At 43.8% G+C, this 26320-nt stretch overlaps 1 protein-coding gene across 1 annotated transcript in view; it reads right to left on the reverse strand.

Annotated features, from left to right (window-relative positions):
* SETD5 (SET domain containing 5) overlaps window positions 1–26320 on the reverse strand; it is a 63753-nt gene that overhangs the window by 30811 nt on the left and 6622 nt on the right. Inside the window, exons 2-6 of the mRNA XM_059480334.1 lie at window positions 6925–7099; window positions 3046–3151; window positions 1958–2169; window positions 1579–1637; window positions 986–1173 (exon numbers count right to left, since the gene is read on the reverse strand). Of these exons, the coding sequence (XP_059336317.1) occupies window positions 986–1173; window positions 1579–1637; window positions 1958–2169; window positions 3046–3151; window positions 6925–6995 (636 nt within the window). The 5' untranslated portion in view covers window positions 6996–7099. The remainder of the gene's footprint in view (window positions 1–985; window positions 1174–1578; window positions 1638–1957; window positions 2170–3045; window positions 3152–6924; window positions 7100–26320) is intronic.

Here is a 26320-nt window from a genome sequence, read left to right on the forward strand (position 1 = left end):
CTCAGAACTAGAATCTCACACTTACTTCAATCCTTAATAAAAGATGGCAAGAATTACAGGAAAACCTACACAAGAAACAATGAACCTGAACAAAAAGAGACTCTGCAATGCAAATCCAGTGGAAACTGCTGAAAAGCTTGATGGCCAGGATTTCTGAACTAAAAAAGCCTGCCTCACACGTAGTAAAAATGTCAAGATCAAAACCAAAACTTTCCCAACTAACCTCACTTGCTTAGACAAAAGAAAGGTCCAGCAACAGAATTAAGGTGGTTCACAACAACAAAATAACCCCTCCAGACCACATATAGCTCCTGCCCCCAGCGTTTTATTTAATCAGTGCCTACCAGAAGAACTTCAAGGGAAACCTAGCCTGTGGAAAATCATGGTAAAGCTGGCAGATGATGGGAAAGAACCAGCTGCTCACACACTTGCATTCCAATATAAGCAATTCAAAATTATTTCAGTCCCCAGATCCTCATAAACAAGACAGTAAAGTCATCCCTCAACAAATGTTCATCACTACCTACATAGTTTTCCACACAGGCACTATCTCTGTCCCTGAAGAACAGTGCCAAGAAGCTCTGCAGCCCAAATTCCTCAACAAAGCCTGCTAAAAAATACCATGCTCCCTTCATTTTTCATTCTATTCACAGACTGACCCTTTCCCACAAACAGCCAGACTCCAAAAGCCACTTCCCCAAATCCTAATACAGCAAAAGGAAAAAATATGTAATTGAGTCCAAGCACTGAGCATGAATGGACAGCATTGGGAAATAAGGGTGGAGCTCCAGCAAGGTAATTTTTAAACCAACAGCCACGTACTCCAGCAAGTCACAAATACAAGGCGTCCCATTATTACACCCAAAAGAGCAATTCTTGACAGAACAAAAATATCTTGTCTGCTGTCCACTTGTCAACCTGCTCATAACAACATTCTGCACAGCATTTGGTAGGAACTGCAGCAACCTTGTCTCCCTCCACATACCTTGATCTTTTTGGCCTTTGGAGCAGCACGAGCCTTTTCTGTACTCCTCTTCCTCTTCTTGGGTTTGCTCCTGCGGACGCGGTTGACGGTCAGCGTGATGCTGGTGGGCGTGTGCTGCGTGGCCGTGTACAGCACTGTGGAGGGAGAGAGTTCTTCATCCCAGCTCTCAGTGGCACTGCTGTCCCCGCCTAGAGAGACAAGTGCTTCATGAGAACAGCTTCTCATCCCTGAGAGCACAGATTACCCTTATGTCTGTTTTCATCAAGACAACTTGCTGCCCCTGCATAGCTCTTCCCTGAGAGAATTATACCACTTCAGTTTTCCCACCCAAACTGGGAACAGGTGTTCCAAACTTCTGATATGTCACAGAATGGCACTGATGAAAATTCTCCTTTTCTGTTCACAAGATAATCTGATTTTCCCTAGAGCTAACTGAGGTGAAGCGTAAGGAGAGGAGAAAATCCCAGTGGTTGGGAGGCAAAGAACATTAGCTGGCACTGATCACAGTTAAATGATTACAGCATCCAAAAGACAAAGGTCTTGAAGAAGGAAAATAAAAGTCACTGTTATCAGAATTATAACCTCAAACTCACCTGACACGTTGTCCTGCTTCCGGTGGCGGAGTCTGATCACCTTCCCCCTGCTCATTCCTCTGCCAAAGGAGAATGCACAATTGAAGCTGGTTTGTAGGAGTAAAGTCACTTGAAATTCAACAGGATGTCACAAGATGCGTGCCCTCAGTGGGGCCCAGGATGATAAGAACATCGATTTAACATCCTCATCTCCACTCCTGGTGCCACCAACACTTGTCAGGCTGACAACGCAAAGGAGGAGGGTCAATACTGGGTAAAGCACTGGAAAGAACGCTCCAGTTAGCAAAAGGAAGTCTGTCCCACAGCCCAAAGGTGACACGGTTCAGTATGAGCAGTCAAGACAAGAAGCAGCCCAGATCTGCACTGCACCAAAGCTTACCTGCACTTTTCACACTTGAGGAGGAAACCATCTTGAGAGACACTGCAGTGGCACCAAGTGGGAATTGATTCTCCTTCTGAGGAGCTCTCACTATCCCCGGAGTTCTCCTCATCAGGTGAGTGCAGGCCATTCAGTTCTGCACGAGGTATAATGGTCTGGACAGGAGGAGAGGCTGGCGGCGTTGGAGGAGGAGGGGCTCCGTAATTATGATCCTGAAAATGAGTATTTGCAGTACTACTTTTAATGTGAAGATATGATGCCTAGAAACTGAAGTGCCAAATCCACAGTTCCCAGGTTAATATTTAACTGGTGTAAAACAATAGCCTGAATTCCTCAACCTATCAAGAAGGTACAGTAATAGCTCTGAAACATGTAAATTATTTCCTTCAGCACCAATGAATTAAACTCAAAACTTATGAAAACAACCAGGCTATTTCGACATTAACTGCTTTACTGCTAATAATCTGAGATGACATAAGTGTTTAAACAGTGAAACCAGCTTCCCTGAGATGTAGTGTTTCTGTCTGTTGAGATATTCAAAACTCAACTGGACATGGTCTTGAGCAACCTGTTCAGGCAGAGCTTGAACAGGGAAGTTGGATTATGTGATCTCAAGAGGCCCCTTCCAACCTCAATGATTCTGTGACACCCTGTTCATCCCACAGCTTCAAGCCATGTTCCCCCTCCCATGCTCCTGACTGCTCCTTGATCCTCATTCTTTTAAGTTACCACTGTGAAAATCTATGCAGTTGAAACAAGTATAAATAGTGCACAATAAACCAAATGGGGCATAAAATTACCACCAGGAAAATATTATATATTCATATATATTCACACTTCATTCATTTATTTCATTCAGTTAAAAATCTATCACCTAGAACACTAAAAAAGTTTGCTGTAGAGTATGCGAGACTTCACAAACAATAAACACAGAAATGAAAAACGTATGGCAGAACTCAGCTCTAACTTAGTGCTCCCTAAGAAATAAGCCAAAATTCCTAAGGCTTAATAGACAAAGAACTATGGAACAAGCAGAAAATAGTAAAATAGACAGTAAAGAGCTGATTCACTGCAGAGAGAGTACTCACTGCGTAAGGCAGCCCGCGATAGCTGTGTTTCTGGGTGGCCCCATAGCCGTGGCTGGAGTACACATTCTTCTCACTGACAGCTGGACTAGCTTCCACAGACTCTGGGCTGCAGAAAGGGCCAGAAGTAAAACCCATCAATACAACATCATTTTTTTTAGTGCCAGTATTTCACTGCTCTTTTCTATTGAACACATGAGCTCAAAATGAAGAAACTTCATGAAATCGAGGTGGTGTCATGCGTTTCACCAAGCATCATGTGTGCAGAAGCTGTACAGGATGAACCTGCTCTCAGAGGGAAGGAACTGAGTAAGGGCCACCCTATATAGCTCATTAAAACTAGGTCTCAGTCTGGGAACTTAAAAAGGTAATTAGCATGTAAGAAGCTCAGTTTCCTTATTGTTGAGGAAATTGGGTCTAGTTCAGCATTCGCATCTGAACCCAGCTAGCCTAATCTCAAAGCCACTGAACAGTACTGCCATTTTATCTCTGCAACAGCTTATTTCAACTGCAGCTAAGCAGCTTTCCTGCACCTGCACTTGCTTCTCTCTCCCTCAGATACCAATTGTTCCTGAGTCCAACATCCTGTGATAAAGCCTGCATGAATACTGCAGCTATCCTGACAGCAACTACCAGGAACTGGAGATTCCTGTTACAAAGAGACAACAAAATCCATGTCCTGGACAGACAGTGGCCACAGACAGATCAGATTCACCCTGTGCTTTCTATACAGCAGCCTGCAATGAGCAGAACAGGAAATCTGCTGCTAAGGTACAATGCACTCTTCCACCACAGGGTGGTGAAAAAAAACAGCTAAAAATCAAAGGTATATCCTCAGCAGAAAGCTGCAGAAAACCTACTCAGAGAAGGGACAGCTGCAATTCAATGCAGGGGATATTAGATAATGAGGCTACAGACAGAACACCAGCAAGGAAACATGCTGTCTTCTGTTACAAGGAGAAGATACAAGTCAGATAACCTGCACAGATCAGAAGTAGGGCCTGTATCAGAGTATTGCAGAATATTTCTGAATCATGTCTGCAGATGGAATCTTCATCAAAATTACAGCATGGAGCTGAGCAAGCAGGGAAGAAAAATATAGAAAAGAAAAACTTCACCTCAGACCTCTGCTGCTCTGGTGAGATCTCACAGGATTCTCAGTGGGTCCTACACAGTCAGCATGAATCAGGCACCATCAAACAATGGCCAGCAATCACACGTGGGGCAGGGCTTAGGCACCCAAGAAGAGTAACCCCTTGCCCTTTGGACTTCCTATTAGCTCTTGAAATCTCTGCTGCACTGAAGTTTGCCCCACCCTGCCACTCAACCTCATCTATTCTCCAAGGCACCAACCTCTGAGCTTCTGGCTTATTCTGGAGTAAGGTGGGTCTGTCTTTGCAACATAAAGGAGCAATAATTTATTGTACAAAGAACTGCAGAAAGTAGAAGACATTACACCTATGCAAAAAAACATCTCTGTAGCTCAGGATTTAGGTGCATGACATGATAAATTCGGTCAGTTTTCAATGTGACTACAGCCAGCTAAACTGTCAGAAGCAGGAGATATAGATGTTCTCTCTCAAAGGATGTATTTCTTAATAAAAGGTACCATGTAGAGCTTGCCACATAATCCAGCCTTTGCAACAATCATTTAGGACTTTCAGATTGGTACAGTGTCAAATCCATTCAGGTTTAATAACCCTTTCAGAAATATTTCAGTATTAGAAGGAAAAGAGCCTAAACAGTCTAAACAGCAGATATGTCCTCTGTCCAAGTCACCCACACTCCTAAGCACAGTCAGACTGGAATACCAGCAATGCTCCGCAAGCATTAGCAATAAAACTTCAGAATTGTTGGTGCAACGGTGTCCAGGGGCAACAACGCTGGGGCCCGTGCTTCCTCAGCAGCAGCATGCCAAGGAGCTTCCACACCTTCCAATATGCAGTCAGAGTAACACAGAAAACTACTCTGCAGCCTCCATATCACCCTCAGATGAACAGCAACACCCTACACCATTTTCACCTCCTCTCTATATCAGAGGCTGGGGAAGATGCTAAAGCTCAGCTCGTTTTCCTCGTTTTCCTTTTACCTTCCCCACTGCCTTCGTGATGCACATCTCGGAATCAATTCCTTTTAAGAGGTACAAAGCTCAGGTACCCCAGACTTCCTGTATCAAACCAAAGAGTTTCAAAGGCAAAGTGAAGGACAGCCTTAACTTTGAACAGACCCATGAAGGACACTTCAGCAGTAACAGTGCATTGATGCAAAGCCTGGAGAATGAAGTCCTGGCATTCCCAATTTTTAGAAAACAGGCAGAGAAACCAATTCAGAAATCTTCAAACAGCTTTTTTCGAAGCACTCCAGCCTAGCCTCAAGTTGGACCCACAAATTTCTGACAAGGGAGAAAGAAAATGCTTTGCAGAAGGTTTACAGTCAGTCTTTTTGATACTTAAATGCTACAAGGGACACATGCGCAGACACATCTGGCTCTTCTCCCTATCACGCTCAGCTTCGAAAGCAAAGTACATGAGCAAACTATTTAGCACTCTTCCTCCTGCCATAAACAGTTTAAAATTCCTGCATGTTGAGTCTTCAAAGTGCTGCTGTGGGAGAAGCAGGGTGACAAGCAGTACTAAATTATAGATCTTGAAAAGTGAAGGATCATGTAACCAGCGCAGATGAGTGACTTACTAGATTCTGATTCTCTGTTTAAAAACAACATGTAAAAATGTGGGCTTTAGGATGGAATGAAGCATCACAAAGCAGAATGGCTAGAATGGGGCCAGTGCCAAGACAGACAAAAAAGAGCATTAGCAGTCTTGCAGAGAGTACAACCATGTAGTCAAACTCTATGCAGAGTCGAATCAGGGTGAGATGGAAGGGAAAAACAGTGATTCAAAACTTAGCCCACTGCTCTTAGAGATCAAAATCAATAGTCTGGAGCAATTTCTGTTCTACACTGATCCAGCTGACATGCAGGTATTTGCATAGTAGATACCTCTAGATAATACATGGGAGAAATCTATCTCCAAAACGTCATTTGTAGATTTTTTTAAAGAGATACTACTGTCTGTGTTTCAAAGAAGGATGCAGGCAAGCAGGAGGCAGAAGCACACAGAAATAAACTTCAGTCCTCGGTCTCATCCCTGACAAAAACATACTCTAATCCTAGCTGACATCATTCAAACAAGGGTTTTAAGAAGAGATCACAATGCAGTATTTCCTGATTTTGAAATGCTCCTGACTCTGCAAAAGCAGTGCGTTTTCAAAGAAAGATAAGTCCTCTCCAACAGGCCTCAGAGATACAGCTGCAGTGAGAGCCCTGCACATGGTCCTGTGGTGGGGACTCCAAAGGATGCTCTCTGAGGTGAGCTCCTTGGAGTCTGCTCAGAGGCAGAAACAAAATAAAGGTGCCTACCTAGGCTGATGCTGTCTCACATCTCTGTCAAACTCCAAAGGTCTCCACAAATCAGTCACACAAGACTGGTACCAAGTCTGAGCTAATAGGCTCTACTGAGAGGAAGGTTCAGCACGCTGATCCCTCACACTGCAGCTGTTGGAAAAGGAGCTGGCTTGTACCATGCCAACGTCAAGCTTGGGTACAGCAAATGCACGACAGCCTGCACTTGAGTATAGATTTACTAGCCAAGCTGATAAAAAACCCATGGCTGAGTGCCTCATACTGCTGGAATTCTCCTTTTCCCCATATCCTCTGTTAAACTTACCAATTTCCGTAACACTGCATTTGTTAATACCCATCTCTCAGCAGCCCCTTTCTCCCAAGTGGAGAAAGCACAGGCACCAATCCTACAGCCCGACTCCAGGTGAGCCCTCTGGCACCCTCCCGCTCTCCTTTCTCCTCATCCCTGGGGTAACACTCACTCCGATCCTGCAGCCATGTCGGAGTAGGACGTATCTGGTGTGGTGACTCCCAGAGGGATTGCAATGCTCATGACGCCCGTCGGGGATCACGGAGTCCAGAGGGCAGCGACTGGCCGCTCCGAGGGCGGAGAGGAGCCGCAGAGCCTCGGCCAACACGTCACGGACATGGGGAAACCTACCGGGGTAGAAACAAAGCATTGCATCTCCGTTATGGGGTCAGGTCTCCCTGGATGCCTCTAAAGAAGGCTTTCATAGCAAAGAAAAGCAGAAATAGATTTCCATCAATGACATGCCACATCATTTTTACTTAATTTTCATATGTAGGGCCAGGGAAGAGGTAGATGGCAGAAGTTTGGTGGGGAGGTTGGGGGCTTTTTACAGTGTTGGACTGACATGCAATGAGCTGCTTTGCCTTAAAGCTGATAATGACAGTTCCCTCCTCCCCCAAGTAAACTTAGGACTAATTATCAGATAAGTAATCTATTAGCTCCTTCTGCATATAAGCAGCAGCTGTCACCTATCACCCACAGCCCTCCATCAGCATTTCCTAACTCTTTCCCCAAACGAGCTGCAGGCAAAATCCCATCTCTGTGGACAACTAGACAATGCCAGGGTGGACCAAGCTGAGACCTCTCCCCGGAGATCAGTTTGTAGGTGCATTTGCCAGGCCTACAGCACAGGGGAGCGGGAGCGGCAGAGCAGCCGCTCCCACAGCACCGAGGGCTCCCCAGGGCCACGAGGCCCATCCCGGACTGCGCGGCGCTGGCTCGGCGAGCCCTGACACAGCGGCCTCGGCTGTCCCCGACACCTCCCCGCGGCACAGCCACGTCAGACGCCTGGGGAATGCGGCGGGACCATTGGCTGTGTGCGGGGAGCCGGGTGAGTCACGGCGGCACCGGGGCGCAGCCGCCGGCCGTAAGGGGAAGCCCGGGCTCCACCTTCCCTGCTGACCACAGCGCTTTGTACGGCCGCGAGAGAAATCGCCGATAAACGCGGACTTCCTCGGGTCGGATGGCGGCCGGAGGTGAAATGGGATCAGCTCCTCGTTATGTAAATCGCCTCAGTAACACAGATGAGCATAAAGGAGCTATTATTCTACACAGCTCGAGAGAAACCCCCACAACACAGAGAGAAGCTGCATTTCTGCATGCAGCAAAGGTAGCTCCAAAACCAAAGAAAATGGTGACAACCACCCTCTCTGCACGTTAAACTTTAAGGGCAGCCTTGAATACTTTCCACTGCCTTTCCCTGGCTCCGGCAGCGCAGACAAGCCAGCCCGCTGTCACATGCTCCCCGGCATCTCGGGGCTCTGCCAGCGAACCCTCCTGGGCTACAGAGAGGCCGTGAGCCAACTTTTCCTGTGGGTAGTGAATTTCTCACAGGGAACTGCCTTAGGACACCACAGTCCAGCCATTGTTTAATACACAAAACCCCCAGAAAGACAAAAACACACACTCACTATAAGGGCAAATGAAGAGTGAGAGTCAGAAAGTTTAAATGCTACGTGCTATGTTGCCTTTTCCTGTCTTAAAAGGCAGGCCACTTCTCTTGGCACAAGGAAATACTTTCCTTCTGCGGCATACATCCCTATGGAAAATCTTTCAGAGAGTATGACAGACATACAGTGAATTACAGATGTAGCACATAAAGATTTCTAAGTGGTCTATGGCATATCCCTGTTATGCCCCAAAGCAATGGTCTCACAGGGAGGTGGGAGATGAAAAAGTAAACAGGCAGGACTAAGCTCACAAGCAGTTCCAACCCAAGACAGTCCAGTGTCCTTGAGTGTGTTTTCTGAGGAAAAAAATAAAAGGACCTTCCAGAAGTGTTTTATTTACCCTTTCTTGTGCTTGTGACAAGAGTTGTGATTTCTACACTGCCACAAGATGAGACAAACTGCTCCTAAAATACAGCTAAAAGCTACAGACATCAATCCCTGCTTCAACCAAGTCACGTAAAACTCTAGCACAAGGTTAAAAGCAATACAACAAGTTTCTCAGTGTCTGAAGCATCCTTCCCTTTAAGGAACATGGAAAACTCTTCCTCTCCCCACACCCAGTAATCTTTCTAAATACTTGTTTAGATGTATTTTTCCCTCTATTGATCTCATGCCTTTGCCAATGACTGTACCCAGCTGGCAGCAGCCTGACAGTTCAGGATGAATTCCAGCCTCCCGCCTGCCTGTGACTCAGCAGAACTGAAGGATTTCAGGTGCAGCTTCTGGACTAGAGTCACAGGATACCTGGGCAGTCCAGGGGTAACTGGGACGAGTTTTCACCCACTTGTCATAGGAAACCCTCTTTCTATCAGTACTGTACAAATGCTGCTGCACTGATATGGTCTGAACTCCCATTTTTGGGAAGGAGATTACTGGAGAAACGTGAAATAGCAAATCTAAAGGTTAAACAAGGCAAATTCCACTTCAATTTTATGTTGACCCAGCAATACTTGTCCAACTATCACCCATGTTCAGATTTTACTGTTTGGTGCTATTTTATGTGTACTTTCAACTGTGACAATGTGACAATTCAAAACGAATTGCTGAGACCAGCTTCAAGTGCTGTCCAAGACCACATCACCTTCAGGCTACATTACAGTCTAGGCTCCATGACACTTGGCCTGCTAACATGCAGAACATCAGCCTGACAGAAAACTCCGGGGTTGAGATCTATGTGTTCACCTACCAAACTGGCCAATTTCCTGTACATTCAATCCCCAAGGTCCTTCCTACCTCTACCTCCAAAAATATAGCTGAAGGAGAAAAAAAACAAAGTCACACCCAGTTCTCTCTGCTGCCACTGGAAGAAGTTTTACTAAATTCAGTGTCTTAATTCAAATCTAATGAGCTTCAGACCACAGCACAAATCTGTCTGCCTTACAACACAATTCTTCTTCAAATCAAATGGAGATGGGAATTTTGATGGCCTAACAGGTAGATAATATTTAGCTGGTTTTGAAAGTGCAGCATTTAAAGATATATTTTTTCCTCCACATTTGGCACCTACACAGCAGCCTCCTTAACCAGTCATACTGGTATAAGGATACTTGGTCTTCCCCAACATCATCAGAACAGCCCAGATGAGCATCCACCCACACAGCCAGCCCAGCTGGGATCCCCAGTTCTCTCTCAGCACAGGTCACATGCCAAGGGGACTGAGCCACTGTGAGTGCTGCCTTGGCTACACTGTGAATATGTGCTATTCAGTTACTTCAGGTAACATCCTGTATTGACAGAAAGGACTGTAATAAATCTAAGCTGGCCAAGGGAAGGTTAAGCAACACCTGCTGCTGTAACAGTGAACTGAATTTTCAGAATGCTGTTTAGGATGCAATGGCTGCAGCGCTGCATTGGCTCACTTCCACAGCCAGTGCCATCCATGTACAAATAAAGCAGATGCAGGAAATTTGCTGCTGGAAACTCACTTTATTACTTGTGGTGTTAAAAGTCTGTACTAACAGGGACAATCAAGCATGGTGAGTCAAAGAGCTCACCGGAGATTCCTCCTTCAAGATGTGGCTGTACCTGTTTTCACTCATGTCCCAGTCATACAGACACCTCTGGGCACCCATGGTGTGCAACATCTGCTGACAGACTCTACAAAGTATTTGTGAGCATCATGAAAATTTCACCTGCAGAGAAAAAACCCCGGGCACAGCCTCACAGATTGCACGTGCTACCTAAATTCACATTCCATCACCCTTTGGTGCTGCTCAGGTGATGCTGTACAATGTCAGGGGGGACAGAATGTGTCCCTTGCACCCTCCCACAGTCACAGATTCAAGGCCAAAGCAGTTACTAAGCAGGGGGAGGACAGAGATTCATCCGGTTCCTCTGCAGGGTCAGTGCACATCTGTGAGTCTGTGGCCACAGAGAGCCTGAAATACTTTACCATTGTGCCACCAGTGTCTTATGCATGGCCAAGAAAGATAAAAAGGTAACACTGGTACAACCATATCGTGGACAAACTGAGAAGAGCATTTTCTGATTATGCAAAACTTCAACATGTGAGCCAGGGCAGGGAGAACAGGGAAATCACCTCTATGTGCAGTGACAGCAACCACTTCTTGTTTGCAGGCAGTAAAGAACAGACAAGCGCTTCCTTTACCTCTCCCCACACTTCCCAGCAACTCCAGTTATTGAAGTCCCAAACTGGAAACAGATTCCAGACTTTTTACAACCCAGAATTACTAACGTCTGAACAATAACCACCATCATCTTCTCTATGCTCAGCAATGGGCCTCTAAGTCACCTACAAAGGATGAGCTCTGTGTATAATGAGTTGCACATTTCTTAAGCTCCCATGCCACTACCAGTCATATAAAATTCAAAGCACTTTCTTCTCCTGCACCTCATACTGCCACAGGCCAGTCCAGAGCTGGTGGAAAACTGGTAGTAGCAGCTCTGCCATGCAGCCTTCTTTGGCATCCTCTCAGGCAGCCTCATTTGGGACAGAAACAGCAAGGTCTGTTGAGCTCATACTTACACTGTCATCTGCACCAGTGGCAAATCACTTGGCATGTGGAGCAGTGTAACAAGTGTTAGCATCTTGAATCTTCTTCATTTATCTTTTCCCCTGGAAATTTCAGAATAATCAAAATCTATGGGACATCTCATGTAAACAGGAACAGCTTCCATTACGATGCTGACATAGTCCTCTCATCAGCCAGTGCCACTCAAATATGTGCACAGTCCACCTGAGTCCAACCAAGCACTCCCTGTTCATGCACAAACCTCATGTCAAGGTCAGATCCTTGACAGAAGGGAAAGCACCTTTAAAGCAAACAGAAACAGATCAAGGTTTTCTGTATTTAACAGTTAGGTAAAAAAAATGCATCAAATTCCCTGAATTTCAGACATGTTGTTCTATAAGGACATCTACACAGACACAGGGGCAGAGCAGATAAATCCTTAAATCATAAATCCTTCTGCTCTGAAAACAAGCTGGGTTCACTAAGCAGCAAGGAAACAATGTGCCAGTTTTAAAGAATGAAATATTGATATAAGTATTCACTATTATCATTACACCCATACATCATCTGCTAGTGGGCTGACAAAGCCAGCAATTCTGTCCCAAGGGGTCTGGGAGAACTCAGTCCTGGTCTGCTACAGGAAGGATCAAAGTAACAGGCAACACTGGAATTCATTACTAGCTATGCATACCATGATAACCAAATTATTGACAAGTATAGCACAATGGTTAAAGATTTGTCTTAGGCCTTTCTCAAAACTGTCCCCTGGTTTATAGGTATCCAACCATATGCAAAAAGAAATGCTTATATGTACATATTTGGTTCAGAGTTCACTTTGGTCTCTGGGATCTAGAAAACCTTGAAAAAACACTGACAAGCTCTTAGAACAAGAATAACAGCATTTTAAAATTGTAAAATGTCAAAAAGCAAGAACCCAGTGAGAGCTGTTCCTGCTCATCACACTCACAAGAGCTGGAGTCAAAGATCAGGGAATAGCAAGACTACTGCTTTTAGAATATGGATGATTAAAAATGCTTTTGGTATCCATGGGCCTATGCATCAGTAAAGTTGTTCCCTACAAGATATGAAATCATATTAACAATTCCCATTATTCTTGGGCCTGTGAAAGCACTACACACTACCTCAACACATGTTTATGCATACACCTACTTAGCCAATGCCAGCATGATAAAGTTGTTCAGTGAAGACTATGTAAGCCATTATTAAAACTGAGGTACAAGCAAGTTAAACTGATTTTGATAAAATTTGGAAACAGATGGAAAGTAAGTAAATTTAATAAAAAAAAAATAACTAGGTTTAAGCCATTTTAAGGCAATTTTCACAATATCCATCCACACAATTCCATCATTTTATCTCATGAAGAAAACATCAATTTTAGTTAAACTCCTCTGTGAACTACACCTTAAGGGACTACAAATAATGAGAGAGCAACTGACAGAAATTAAACCAAGCAGAGAAAATACAAAATGCATAGTCAAGTACTCTTAGCAACTGACCCAAGACTGCAGAAATTACTTTGAAAAGCAAAAAGAATAACCTCAAAACTTTGCTGCTGCTTTGGCAGTCAAGATATTAAGCAAACCAAAACAAAATCCTGTTTTTCTTTTGAAATCATTAAAGATTTCAGATACTATGATAAAAAATAGAAGAGAAACTTAGTAAGAGATAAAAAAAAAAGGGCAGGTAAGACTTTGCCTCCAGAAATACTTTCTCCTGGACAATTCAATCACATCCTTGACTGTTCAATATGCTCCAGAAGTAAAGATCCAAACAAGGGTTTGTTTGGACTTCCTTAAAACATCCAATTTGCATCACAGAACCTTACTGTAAAGTTTAATTTCTATTGCTTGTAAATTGGTTGAAGAGTCATTAATAAGGATAATTCCGTAAAAATGCCATATTAGAAAGCAGAAGCAAATTACAGAGTAGCAGTGATCCATGGCAGACCAAATTATTCTAAGGTGTGTTTATACAGAGGTGGCAGGCACATGCCAGGGACCTTTGCCTGCACCCCACACTGACGAGAAGGGACCTGGCAGCACCTGCATGGTCTGCACACACAGTGTGCTGAGCAGGTGACACAGACAGTGTTTTAAAGGAATGACAACAATGCAGTGCAAAAAGGATTATCCCAACCAAGAACGTCACATTAAAGTCCACATAACTTTAAGGGTCATAAACAGAGGAAGTCTTCAAGAAAACATCACTATGAAAATCTAAAATCATAAAAATAAAACTAAATTAATAACAGAAATATTGGAGAAATTCAGAAAAATACCACAGACTCAAAAAGAACCCCTTTCTATGCTAAAAACATTGCTTTACAGTGACTCTATCTCACAGCATTCCAAGTTGCTGGTGAAAGTGACAAATTCTTCTAATAATGAAGCATTTAAAATTATATTTTTTAATTTAGTATATTTTATTCTATTTATTACATTTTACTGTTGCAAATACAGTTCTCTACTATTTTCTGGAAAATATATAGTAATACAAGAGAAAAAAAGGATTACACATAAGGCAGCAAAGTTGAGACAAAAAATTACTAAAGTACATGGAATAGGAGAGAGGAAAAATATCCCTTTTCTCTTCCAGTTCCACAAACTTTTGATTTTGTAACAGTCATGGGGCAAAACTATTCTGCAGTGCAGGAAACACATCCTAATCGCTATGCTGGTCCTATACTGTGAGGTTGCTGCTCTCTTTTCCCATGAGGTGAAGGAGAACAGTCAAATGACTGTATGTCACAAAAATGCAAACAAAAAGGTTCAGAACAGATACTCTGAGATTAAGAGTTTGACAACCAACCTCCAGTGAATCCAGCTGTGGCAGCTGACGGTACTGCTGCGACCATCTCCTCTAAGTCTTTGCCAAAACAGGTGGCAGGAAGGAAACACTGCCATGTCTCATCAATTGCAGCTGATGCCAAGAAGACTGGACTAAAAGCAGAAACAGGTAAAATACATATTCCCATTTAGACACTGTTCTAGGGGCAATAAATTTCTTCAATGGGGCTGATAACTAGGAAAAGCAATATTGGAAGTACCACTGCTCAGTCCACCACACCCTGTCCATATATATCCCTATGTTTTCAGGTTTTAAGAGACCTCCCTACACCAGAAAACAGCCACAGATCAAGTAAGATTCAAGATTAATTTAAATAATGTAAATAACATTGGTTCAATCTTAACAGACCAAAATGGTTCCTTGTTCTAAATTTTGTTGCTTGTGGATGCAATAGTATTCACATGAATGGTTTCGTCCATGCAACCATTAAACTTTCCTAAGCAGACAAACATTAAATTTAAAAGCTTGTCAGACAACCCCCCCACAGAAAGAAAAAAACCTTTAGACCTTGAAATTGCGTTTTGAAGGTATTTCAGAAAGAAAAGCCTGTACCACATGCAAGGTCAGAGGGAAACTCGGCAATAAAGGGCAATAACTAGGATCAAATCCAAAGCCAGAGAATTACAGTTCCCATGAGAATTCAGACAGTCCAGAGTCACGGGAAGTCGCTGAATATAGAAGGGGAATCAGCAGGATTTACTGGCACAGAGCAGTATCCCGAACTTACAACCAGTGGAAGCCTAACCACTAACAAGTTGCCAGGAGTAGGACTGCAACCTCCAGTCCCAGTATCGGAAAAAAAGATTTCTGCATAATCCCACTAAATACTCTCTGCCTGTGCCTCGAGATCTCGCTGTACGTCCTTTATACATCTATTTAGGGCCTCCACGTGACAGGGCCGCCTGCCCGGCCACTCCCATCGGGGCAAACAACCCGGCTTCAGAGGAGGCTCCGGCCGCGCTTCCCAGGCAGACGTTGCATCAGCCAGGTGTGCAGGAAGCGGCGGAGAAAAAGCAGCTGTTGAGAGGGGGCTGTCGGACGGAGGCCGCTTCAGGAATCTCATGGAAAGGACGACAGGAAGGAGAGAGACGCTCCGCACACAGAACAAGCTTCATCGGCTTCAGAAAGCCTTTGTGCTGGGGCTCCGGACCTGGCCTTTCTCCCAGAGATGATGCAACACTAAGGAACAAGGTCTGTGCCAGAGAAAACTATTCACAGGCTATGCAGATGGCAAGGCAGCCAAAGGCTCTGCGATCAAAACATGCCAGAGTCCCCCAGGCCCGGCAAGCCCCCCCAGGCCTTCCTCCGTGTCCCCAGGATTCTCCATTTCACACTGCAGCCTCGCTCCTAGCACGACCCCGGCTTAAGGCAGAATGAAGAACTTTGCAATGGAGAGAAAGAAGTAAAAAAAAAAAAAAAAAAAAAAAAAAAAAAGGTGTTTAAAGTCCTGCAAAAATCACAGCCCGTTCTCTGATCTGTTGGGAGGGAAGAGATGGGGAAGAGACTGAGCTCAAAGCCTCCAATCTCCCACACAGGGATCCTCCCATCACCGCGGCTTGCCAGCGCACGCCTGAGCTCCCCAAACACGTAGGGCAGCTCTGCGCTCGCCGGCAGCCTCGGCCTGCTCTCACACATCAGGAAACCACGCAGGGACTGCCCGGGCAGCCATGGCAACATCACACAGTGTGGCAATTATGGAGCCGCAGCTCCCACGCGAAGGTTCAGCCCTGCTTTCCATTACAGGACTGGTTTTGACCCTTCGCCCCTGCCCAAACCATCACCGAGTGCCACTCCAGCTCCAACCGGGCCTCTGTGGTTTGTGACTGGCAAGTTTTGCAGCCTTGCACCTGGGCTCCAGATCATGCAAATACATTTTTCTCCAGGTTGTAAGGAAGTTACTCCAGGCTTGTGTAACGCTTTTGAGCCGCGTTCCACAAACATCGGTCTGTCCGATGGGCCTCGAGTGAGAAACCAGGTGACAAAATCTGCAACCTGTGCTGCACGTGGCAAGAGTCAGATCCATCACCGAGCTACATAATCACTGTTAGGCATTAAAATCCAATGAATTGTACAGGATTTTGGCAATATTGCCATTTTGTGACAAGTTTCAAGGCTCAGCCCACTGCACTGTCCCACTGTCCCAGGGACATCTTTCTAGGAGACATCTCCAACTGTAGCACTTGCCCAGGACCTGCTGCCCAGCTGCACTCATGGTCATGTAAGATGGTTCTGGGACCCCTAGCAAATCCACACATTTCTGGCAGATGTGCTTTTCCCAGCACAAAACCTGTTGGAGAGCAGACTGAGTCAGTAGGACAGTGGTGGAGAGCACTCATGAGGCCTTAAAGGCAGCATCAGCCAAAAATCCTCAACTCCCCTTCTGGGGCTTCCAACCACTCAATGATGCTGAACAATGTCCAAGAGATGTTCTTTATCGCGTTTCACTTTTCTGGATGAGCTGCATCTCACATTATATGGTATTTTGGCACTGGTAAGATATGCACTGGTCCCAAAATGCAGGTACTACTGACTTGGCATGCCCCAGCTCTGCATGTTGGATCCTCCATGCAGAGAGGATGTTCACCCAGTAGTCAGATTTAGAGAATAAGACAGCAGCCAGCAATACATTGGCCCAACCAGATTTGAGGAATATAAATTTTTAAAAGTTATTTTGGTACATTTTTTTGTAAAACAGTATAATCACAGACTTGCTCTTACAGTCACAGAGAAAAAGGTGTAATGCTTACTCAGGAAACTCCCAAATACCAAGTTCCTAACTGCTGGCAAGAAATGCAAAGCTTGGCCAGACAGTGCCGAGAGCCATGATCACTTTTTTGAATAGTCCATTTTTTTATGAACAAGATAAAAAGCAGATAATCCAGTTGAACACATTTTCAAAGTAAATGCAGATGACCAGAAATTAGCAAACACCTGCAACCAGTGACTGAAAAAAGACAAAAATCACTTAAACCTGATTTATTTCTGATGACTTGCACATAAATTAGTAATTTCTTCCTTTGACAAGAGCACAGCACACCATTAACCACCTTAACTGCTTGTGGGTGGTAACACAGGAGCACTGACATCAAACAGTTGGCCAAGAGTGCTCACCTAGAGCTCACACAAAAGCCATGCTGAGTGAGTGGTTCTGTAACACATCTTTGTAATGATGTCTGTACCTCCATATTTTTTGAATGTTATATTACGAGCAGAGTGATACATTCAGGGTATTTTTCGTAATTATCATAAATGCAACTAAGCACATGTATGTACAACCACAGGATGAAATAAAGAGGTTGAAATGTGAAAAGCTGCTCAGGCTGAAAAGACTGAGAGCCCTTCTCCAGCAAGTCCTCTCCATCAGCCTCGTGATGCTGTGGAGAGGGGGACAGTGACACATCCGAGAGGGAAGACAAGGAAGAGGGAGATTTCCCTACTCTTAAACTGAGCCCTCACTACCTCTTTTGTGTGCAGCTGTGACTTCTTCCTGCAAGCTGCTCCTGCAGGTTAAGGCAGACAGGGCTGTCTGGACAAGGTGAGTAGCAGGGGTTGCTGCACTTGATTTCGAAGCTGGAGGTCTTTGCTTTGTGCTGTGTAGTGCCCCAACACGTTCCTGCAGTTTGCTATCCCTCTAGCCCTAAGCAAGGAAACTTCCAGCTGCCAGACAACTTCTTTCCCACCTCAGAAACAGCACAATTTATGTGACAAATTGATAGAAAATGTTCAGAAAATGTTCTGCTGCCTTTTCTTCCATAGGACATAGAAGCATTTTCTTACTGCACAGCTGCAGAGGTGACAGCAATGGGGCTCCTCCCTGACTGGACCTGGAGGAGGAAGAGAGGAGAGGCAGGAATGCAGGCACACAGGAGAAAAGAGCAGCCCAGGTAGCTCAAGGTCCTCCTCTGCACAGGCAAGGACGAGCATGCACTCAGGCAGAACCAACCGGGAGAGCTCCACCTGCACAAAGCAGCAGATTATGAGAGCTACCAGAAGGGAATTTAAGAGCTCTGCATGTCTGCAAAGGCATCTGGAACAAGGTAATCTATGGAAATACAGAAACTTGGCAGCCTTCAAGGGAGTGGTGGAATGCACAACTGCAAATAAAAAGTAGAAGCATGATCTGGAGCCATTACCAAACTGAGTCACTCGGTTCCCCAAGGTGAATTTACAATGTGATGGACAAGTAGAATTGCTAAAGTACTCTCATTTGGACAGCATGAAAACCAGCAAACAAGTGCCATCAGAACACCACTTCTTACAATTATTTCAAACACAAATAAACTTTCTGAACAAGTCCAGTTAACTTGAGAGATAGAGAATATCCTACATTCATTTAAGAATGAAACCTACCAGGAGAGTTTGTGCTTACTCTCAGAAGAATTACAATCATATTGCCATTGTGCAATTTTTTTCATACTGTTTCTAAAAAAGGATGAAAAAGATTTACAGACTTCTGCTGCAGCAACTGGAATGCAGGAATGCTCATCTGAATACCGTGAGTGTACACAGTTACATCAGGGCTTCTCTGCAGGGGCTTTCAGAAAGCCTTAACCATATCTTACACATCTGAAGAAACACAGTATGGGAAAGAGCTGCGTTCCAGTGATGCAGACCACAAAGCATTAAATTTCAGAGTTCCCTTCACATCTTATGTGTGTTATGCAAGGCAGTATTCTAGCACCAGCTTAATTATTTCTCCTCTAAATTCATCTTAATTTCATGATCTTGGTTGTGACTGCAAGTTCACGTACCTGAACTTGCACCAACTGATCATGGCACAAAATCTCCAAAGATTCTTAAACTCCAGTGTCAGGAAAGGCATATTATCATAATTTAAAAAAATAAATTGCAATGTATTTTCTCCAAAAATAACTAAGTTGGGCCTTTCGTAAAAGACTAAGATGAATGTCCTTTCCCCTTGTCTGTAAACAAATCCCATGTTTAATTACTATCATTGCTAAGAAACTGTACTTCAAAATTGAATTTGTCTAACCTCAGTTGATACTGCTATGTCTTTGTCAGCAAATCTCACAAGTCCTTTTACAGAAAGATCAAGTCCTCTCTCAATTGTCTTTTCAATAAGCTGAGTAAGTTGAGCTCCTTTAAACCTCACATCATGAGGCTTATTTTCCAGTCCCTGGATCATTTCTGCAGCTGTCCTTTGAATTCTCTCCAAATACACTGGCATTCTTCTTGAAGCATGGAAACCAAAATTCAATTCCAGTATCAGTCTCAACACTGCTGTGTTTATAAGATTACTTATTTTGCTTCACATTCCTTTCCCCCACTTTTTTCCCCCCTCCTCTTCAATATGTCCAGGAATCACATTAACACTTTTAAATAAAATAATGGCCCAAGTACAATGTAGAGGCAACAAGCTGTAAAGACCTTAAAGCCCTTTGAGCTACTGCTTTCCAAGACTCTGTTTCACAATTTATAGGTGGGTCTGCTGTTTTGATAACAAATGCATCACCTTGCATCTGGATGGATTCACATCTTTTGTTGAAATGTGGCAAAACAATTCAGAGATCCCTAAATATACTTTATTACCCACTAGCACCTCTCTAGTGATGAAGAATCATCAAATATTTTATGCCATGCAGATAAAAAGTATTTAAAGAACAGTGAATTAAAATCTGATTTCATCTCACAAACATCTATAAAGCTAGGTGTGTCCTTGCCAAGTTCCAGTCTCAGATATTTCAGGTCTCCACTGTTAATGCAATTTCTCCAGCACAAACATTTCCAGTATCAGAATACAGCCTTCTTCCTCCCACCTTTTGCCCTCTCCACCCAAAACAGGCATGACCTCCCAGACCTCCTACACCCAGTCTTGCACTCAACCACTGAATAATCCACATTTGAAGGGACCACTGAAAGTTAAACTGACTGGAACACTGTCTCCCTACCCCCAAAGCAGGGGCCAGCTTGGATCAGTTGCTCAGGGCACTGCTCATTTCTTCTCCAGGGCCACTAAGTCTTTGTGTAACTATGTATTTTAAGGCCAAAAATAACCTTCTGATGATCTGACTTTCCACCTAACAGAGAATGGAAAATCTCACCTAGTCATTTTTACACTTGGCATTGCAGCTTACATGGAGAGCTAGGCCATGTCAAGTACAGCCTCAAAAACAGTATATGGATTTACCACAAAAATCATGCAATGCACTGCAGCCTTGGGGTCCCCAAGCAGCATCAACCCAAGCCATTAAGTCTTCACAGTGAGCACAGTGTACTTCTAGTTCTAATGAAAAAACTGCAGAACTTTTTTTTTAGAACTAAAACTACATCAAACACTTTCTCAGAAGCCTTTGAAGAATGGCTCCAACTACCCAAGTGAAGCACAGCTCCAAGTACCCCTCCTAAGGAGACCTTCCTTTGCATACATATGTGACTGAAGATGCCAGCTTCCCCAGTTTCATGAAATGTGTATTAATGGGAAACGTATTGACAGAATTTTAAGTCATCTTCCATGTCCACAGTCATAAGATTTATCAACACCTCTCTTTATCAATACATTTATTTAACAACACACTCAGCAGTGTTGTTGTTGCTGTACAACATCAGTTTTCTTGACTACCTAAACAAGGCCGTCCATCATCCCATAACTAGCACAGAATATCTCTCAACTCACACATGCCAGTTCCTACAAAGCTTACAAGTTCCTGCTTGTCACTAAGAAAAATCTCCCCCAACCCTCCAAAACCTCCATAATTATATAAACAAAGGACCTGTGTGGAAATACATTTATCCATATAAAAGGATTTCATAATAGTCAAGTTATCCCCCTTTCCTTGAAGAACAGCTATGTGAAATCCAAGTGACTAAGAGCAGGGCTGCATGTAATGTAACAGCAGGAACTACTACACTGAAATTAGTAACATTAGCCAAGAGTAGTGATCTCCTCACTTTACATTCTTCCTCAAACATCAATTTTTGGCCCTGTCAGAGATGAACAAAACCTTCAGTCTGAGTCAAGAGTCACCCCTGTTCTCACGTTACGTTCTCTGCTCTCCTGTCTGGAATTATTAGTGCTGTATTCTCTGCCAACAGCAAGGAATTTCTTTAAGCTTGAAAAAAATGTGGAACAGAATAAAATAAAAAAAAACCCATCACATGAGTAAATGAGGCCTGACAGTATGATGGATGCTGCAGGTTCTCAAGTATGAAGGTACTCCTAAGATGATGCCTTGTGCCTGCTACAGCTTCACATCTTCACATAAGCATGAAAGGTTTGCTGCATTCAGGAGGGAGATGCTCAACTATTTAGACTGGATGCATTTTATATAAGACTGAAGATGACTAAGTCACAGCTGGACAGATTATGTTCTAGAAACAAGTTACTTGTTCCTCCCTGTACCTTAAACAACAGCATTTCCTCATCTGCATCTTTTCTCCTTTCTCTTCCAAACACAAGATATTGAATTTTCACAAGAAAAAAAAGAAAAAAACCAGCCTGGAAATATTCAGGGCAATGTGCTTTAACCAAAAGGAATTTCACATGCACCACTCATAGGGCTAATTTGTCATTATGGAAAAACTGAGAACTATTGAGACCTCAGCTGGGTAAGAGTTGGATAGGAGAATGATCTAAACACAGAAGGAAAACAACACAGACAGGAATTATCTTCCTGAGTAATGCAGATAGATTTTGTGCACACCACATATCCAAACACAGTCTGCCAAAGTACTCTGAAGGCCCCTTTACACAGCTTATCAGTCCTGTGGCTACAAATCAGTAGCAGCATTGTTCATAACCCAAACTACCTTGGAGCATTACAAAGCTAGTGAAAACAGGCAGGGAAAACAGCCTGGCTCATACTACCATGCTTTCCCATCATCAACTCACACAGATGTTTTCACCTGTATCCACCACCTAATGCACTCCCCACCACACCTACTAACAGCAGTATTAAAACCACTGACAGCTTCTCTGAAAGAAAGAGAAGGTACATAGAGAAGGAACACAACACTACAGACATGGACATGTAGGCAGAGGTGATGACTTGTGTGGGTGAGACAGCCACCTAAAACTGCAATTTGCACCACTAGACCAAAAGCCAAAAACACCCCCAAACCAAATATGTTGTACCTCCACACCGCTTATAAGATGTCCTATGCAAGTCCTTTTTTGTGCCTTAATATTTTTATCAGTAAAATCAAAATACCACCCTTGAGATGTCACATACAGTGTTTCTGACATGAAAGCCAGGGCTGTATCTAGCTCTAAGCAGAACAGGAGTGGGGGCCCTTCATCTTACCAGCATTTCATCTTACCAGCATTTCATCTTGAACTTTCAGGGGGAAAAAGCACCTGAAAAACATTTCAGCCACTGGCCATTTCACACATTTCATTCCTGATCACTAGAAGCTAAGGACCCACACACATATCCTGGGAGGGAAGCAGCAGACTCCAAAAATCAGCAATGATCAGTGTAACTGCAGAGATTTTGAGCAAAGCTAAATGACACCTTTTCAGTACTAACAGAATTTCATAGAAAGTCCAATTGTTTAAGACAAATTTCTACATTTTAAAATCATGTACCATTTCAGTAACAACCATCTCTCAACAACTTCAGCAAAAAGTTTCCAACATTTTTGAAATATGTGTCAAAGCTACTTTTTTCCTCCTTCACAACCTTCTCTTCATGTGAAACTGAAAATTTTAGAATTCCTTTCAAGTATTGCCTCAGCTCAGTGACTCTCATGGGAACAGACTGCTTCACTATTACTCAGAAAAAGGAATGATGCCTCAACTCTGACACTGGAAGAGCAACAGAAAGCTACAAACTTTGCTTACAAGAACAGCCTGCTCCCCATCCATCTCTGCTGTGCCACACTGTTTAAAATTTTTTTTCAAGTGAAGGATTTCACGGAGAGGAACCTGGTTACACTTTCATACAGTTCTGCAAAAACCACAGAACTTACATGAACATTTGGATATCCCATTTCATTCTCCCTGGGATTCTCATTCCATGTGTGATTTAACAAATTTCTGCTGACCAGTTTCAAGCTGACAGTCCCAAACTGCACCCAAGAGAGGCTTAACTAGTGGCTGCAGGTTTCAGTGCATAGTCTCACTTTTAGAACATGCTAGTGCTTTATTCTTTATTAATTTATTACTGCTGTTTGCATATGTAAGACTTAGAAATGGAGGAGCAGGAAACAGGAACTGTGACACATCAATTTCAACTCTTGTGTTGTTCCATGGCAGCCTGTGAGGAAAGTCCTTCCTCAGTTTGGGAGTTCTTAATCTTCTTACAAATTCTGTACCTGAACATTTCATAAAAGATACTTTGAACCTGCAGTGGCCAAAAAGAGTCCACCAGAGATCAAACCTGTGTTGTCAGATGCAAACACTTCTGTGCTCAGCTTCTGCACTTTGAGTGACCCACACCACGCTCCAAGTGTTTCAGGAGCTAAGCTGAAAGGTAACAAGCACCACTCTTAGCAGCACTAATGGTGATTTCCACAGGTGTGAAAAGAATGCCAACAGCCTTGGGACTTGGGCATCCAAGTGCCTCCCACCTCAGGCAGAGCAGGCGAGAAACAGCCCCTCCAAACAGCACCACTGCAGGGCAGAGTTAAAGTATTTCCTTTGCCTATCTCACAAGTCACAGCTTTAACCTCAGCAGAGATCTTCCTACTGATAAGGGACATATCTAAAGAGACAGATTTGGGATGGCATACCCCAAAAGGCAACGTCCTAGTATAGCTTTCCACCTCCTGCCCAGCCTCTGTCACAGATGAATGATGTGTTCCGAGCCTGAGTCCTTAGCCTGGGGCATGGGTGGGGAGCAGACACAGGCACTCAGATGGAGTCCCCAGAGCTCTCCTTACACATCACCCAGAGCTCACCTGGGCGTTCAGCTCCTCACTGCAAAAACTCACAGCTGATGTCGGCTATAAAGACAAGGCAGCACACACTCTGCTTGGTTCCCTTATGGCAAAGTGATTGATTTGGGCCTATTTGCAAATGTTTTCATTAAATAAAAGATTAGCCTTGCAACAGATGAGATTTCTTGCTTATGAGACATACTGCTCACACCCATCATGAATTTTTTTTGCACAGCAATACACGTTTGGAGATGTCATGACATGCTAACATTTAAATACCTTTATTCAAACACAAACAGCCAAAATGCTGCCTCAAGTTGTGTTAGGCCAAGTAGTCTCACCAAGTATGAGACAAAGCCTCAGCTCGCAGTGAGCAGACAGAGCAGCACCCAACAGGATCTGTAGTGCACAGACAATTGCTTTATTTCAAATTTGCTATAACCAAGTTTTCCATATTAAAGAAATAGGATTGAAGTTTCTGCTGCAACTGGCCTTGGCTGAATTACATTTTTGTGTTGTTCCAGTCATACTTTATATATTTTCAGTGAAGTTATATGGAATTCACACCATGATCTTTTTTTATACTGTTGACAGTGTATCTTCAGTAATTTATAATTTTCTGCACACCTTGGTATTTCATTACCTGTAACAACTGGCAAGAAAATACAAAACAAAGACTTTCTAATTCCTAGGTAACAAAAAAAAGGAAATATTGTGTGGTATATTGTGTATAAAAAAGAAATATTGTGTATCTGTGCATTAACTTACACCGATTAGTAATATTTTTATACCAATTAACTTTTTTCCATCTTCCAAAATGAGCCATCACTCCAGCTTTCAGCTGTATTGACTTTCTGCAAAAGTATACCTACAATATTTTGCTGGCTTGAAACAGTTAAGCCCCAAGCTTAGGCTGTAACACTTCTCCACCATCACAGATCAAGCCTACATTAAACTCACATCTGACCAGCTTCTCAAACAAACAAGATGAAGGCAAGACTACATCACAAATTTTCAAGCAGGGAGCTAAGGGTTTGTCTAAATAAAGCGCTCCACACACAGTGATCAAGGGCACAAACTCAGGGACTGGCACAGGTTTGTCAGCATGCAGGGATGGTGGCTCAGTCTCCTTTCAGAGAGTGAACTTCCAGGGGACAGCCTGAGCTGGCCGTGCTGGGTGCGGCACCAGAAGGCGGAGACCCTGTTCCCCTTCTCCGCTCCCCACCACATCCTCTGCACTTCCACCCATATGCTCTCCCCTATTTATTTTGTGAGGGCTCTGGATGCCTGACAAGTCTCTCAGTGAGCCAGTTCAGTTCACTATCTTGGCAAAAAAATAATCCAGCAAAACCCAAAACATAAAATAACCCTAACACAGCTTTCTGCTGGGTTAGCAAGCTGGAGGAGTTCAGAAAAGGAATCCAGCAGGAACCAGAGCTGGCAGGCAAAAAAGGCAGAACTCCCCGTTGGGTGAGACAGCAAGGGGGAACAAAACTTCCCCCATTCAGCAGCAGAGCAGTTGGATATGCTCAGCTGTCTCGTGTAACTTCACCCGGAGTAACCTCGCTCGCAAGGGTGCAGTTCTGCAATAGTTTCAAGCTGACTTCAGCTGGCACGGCTTCAGTGCAGCCTCCCCATCCCTCCCTGCACTGGTGCTAACCTGACCCCACAGTCAAGCAGTTCAGGCAGATGCCAGCAGAAAACTCTTCCTTTCAAAAATGAAATGCACTTGTTTTCTGAATTGTAATCTTCCTGAATAGCTCGCTACTGGGGCAGGCATGGGCCAGAAGAGAGGCAAAAGTGACATTGGGAAGAACAGGGCTGTCAGCCTGAACTGCCATGGAACACTGCTGTGCACCAAAAACCTGCACAAAGCTGTGCAGTGAATATACTGTGCGTCACGAACACCCATTCCAGTTTAACACACAAATTTCCATATACAAGCAAAGCCTGAGGTGGAAATTAGAAGAACTGCACAACAAAGCGAGTTTGTGACAAGCTCAGAACCTGACTTTCACCCTGCAAATATCCTTGTTCCCTCTTAACTTCCAGGCCATCTTGAACCCCAGCATCCTTAAGTTCATAAAATTGCAAGAGAACTCGGAACCAGCAAGCCAGTCTCCTCTCCAGTCAAACAGAGCCTACTTAACTCCATCAAGCAGTCATCTTTTCTTCAAAGGTTCACTTCAGATGAATTTATACAGGAAGCTTCCAGATCTTA

Source organism: Ammospiza nelsoni, chromosome 11 (assembly GCF_027579445.1).
Source record: "Ammospiza nelsoni isolate bAmmNel1 chromosome 11, bAmmNel1.pri, whole genome shotgun sequence".
Lineage (NCBI taxonomy): Eukaryota > Metazoa > Chordata > Aves > Passeriformes > Passerellidae > Ammospiza > Ammospiza nelsoni.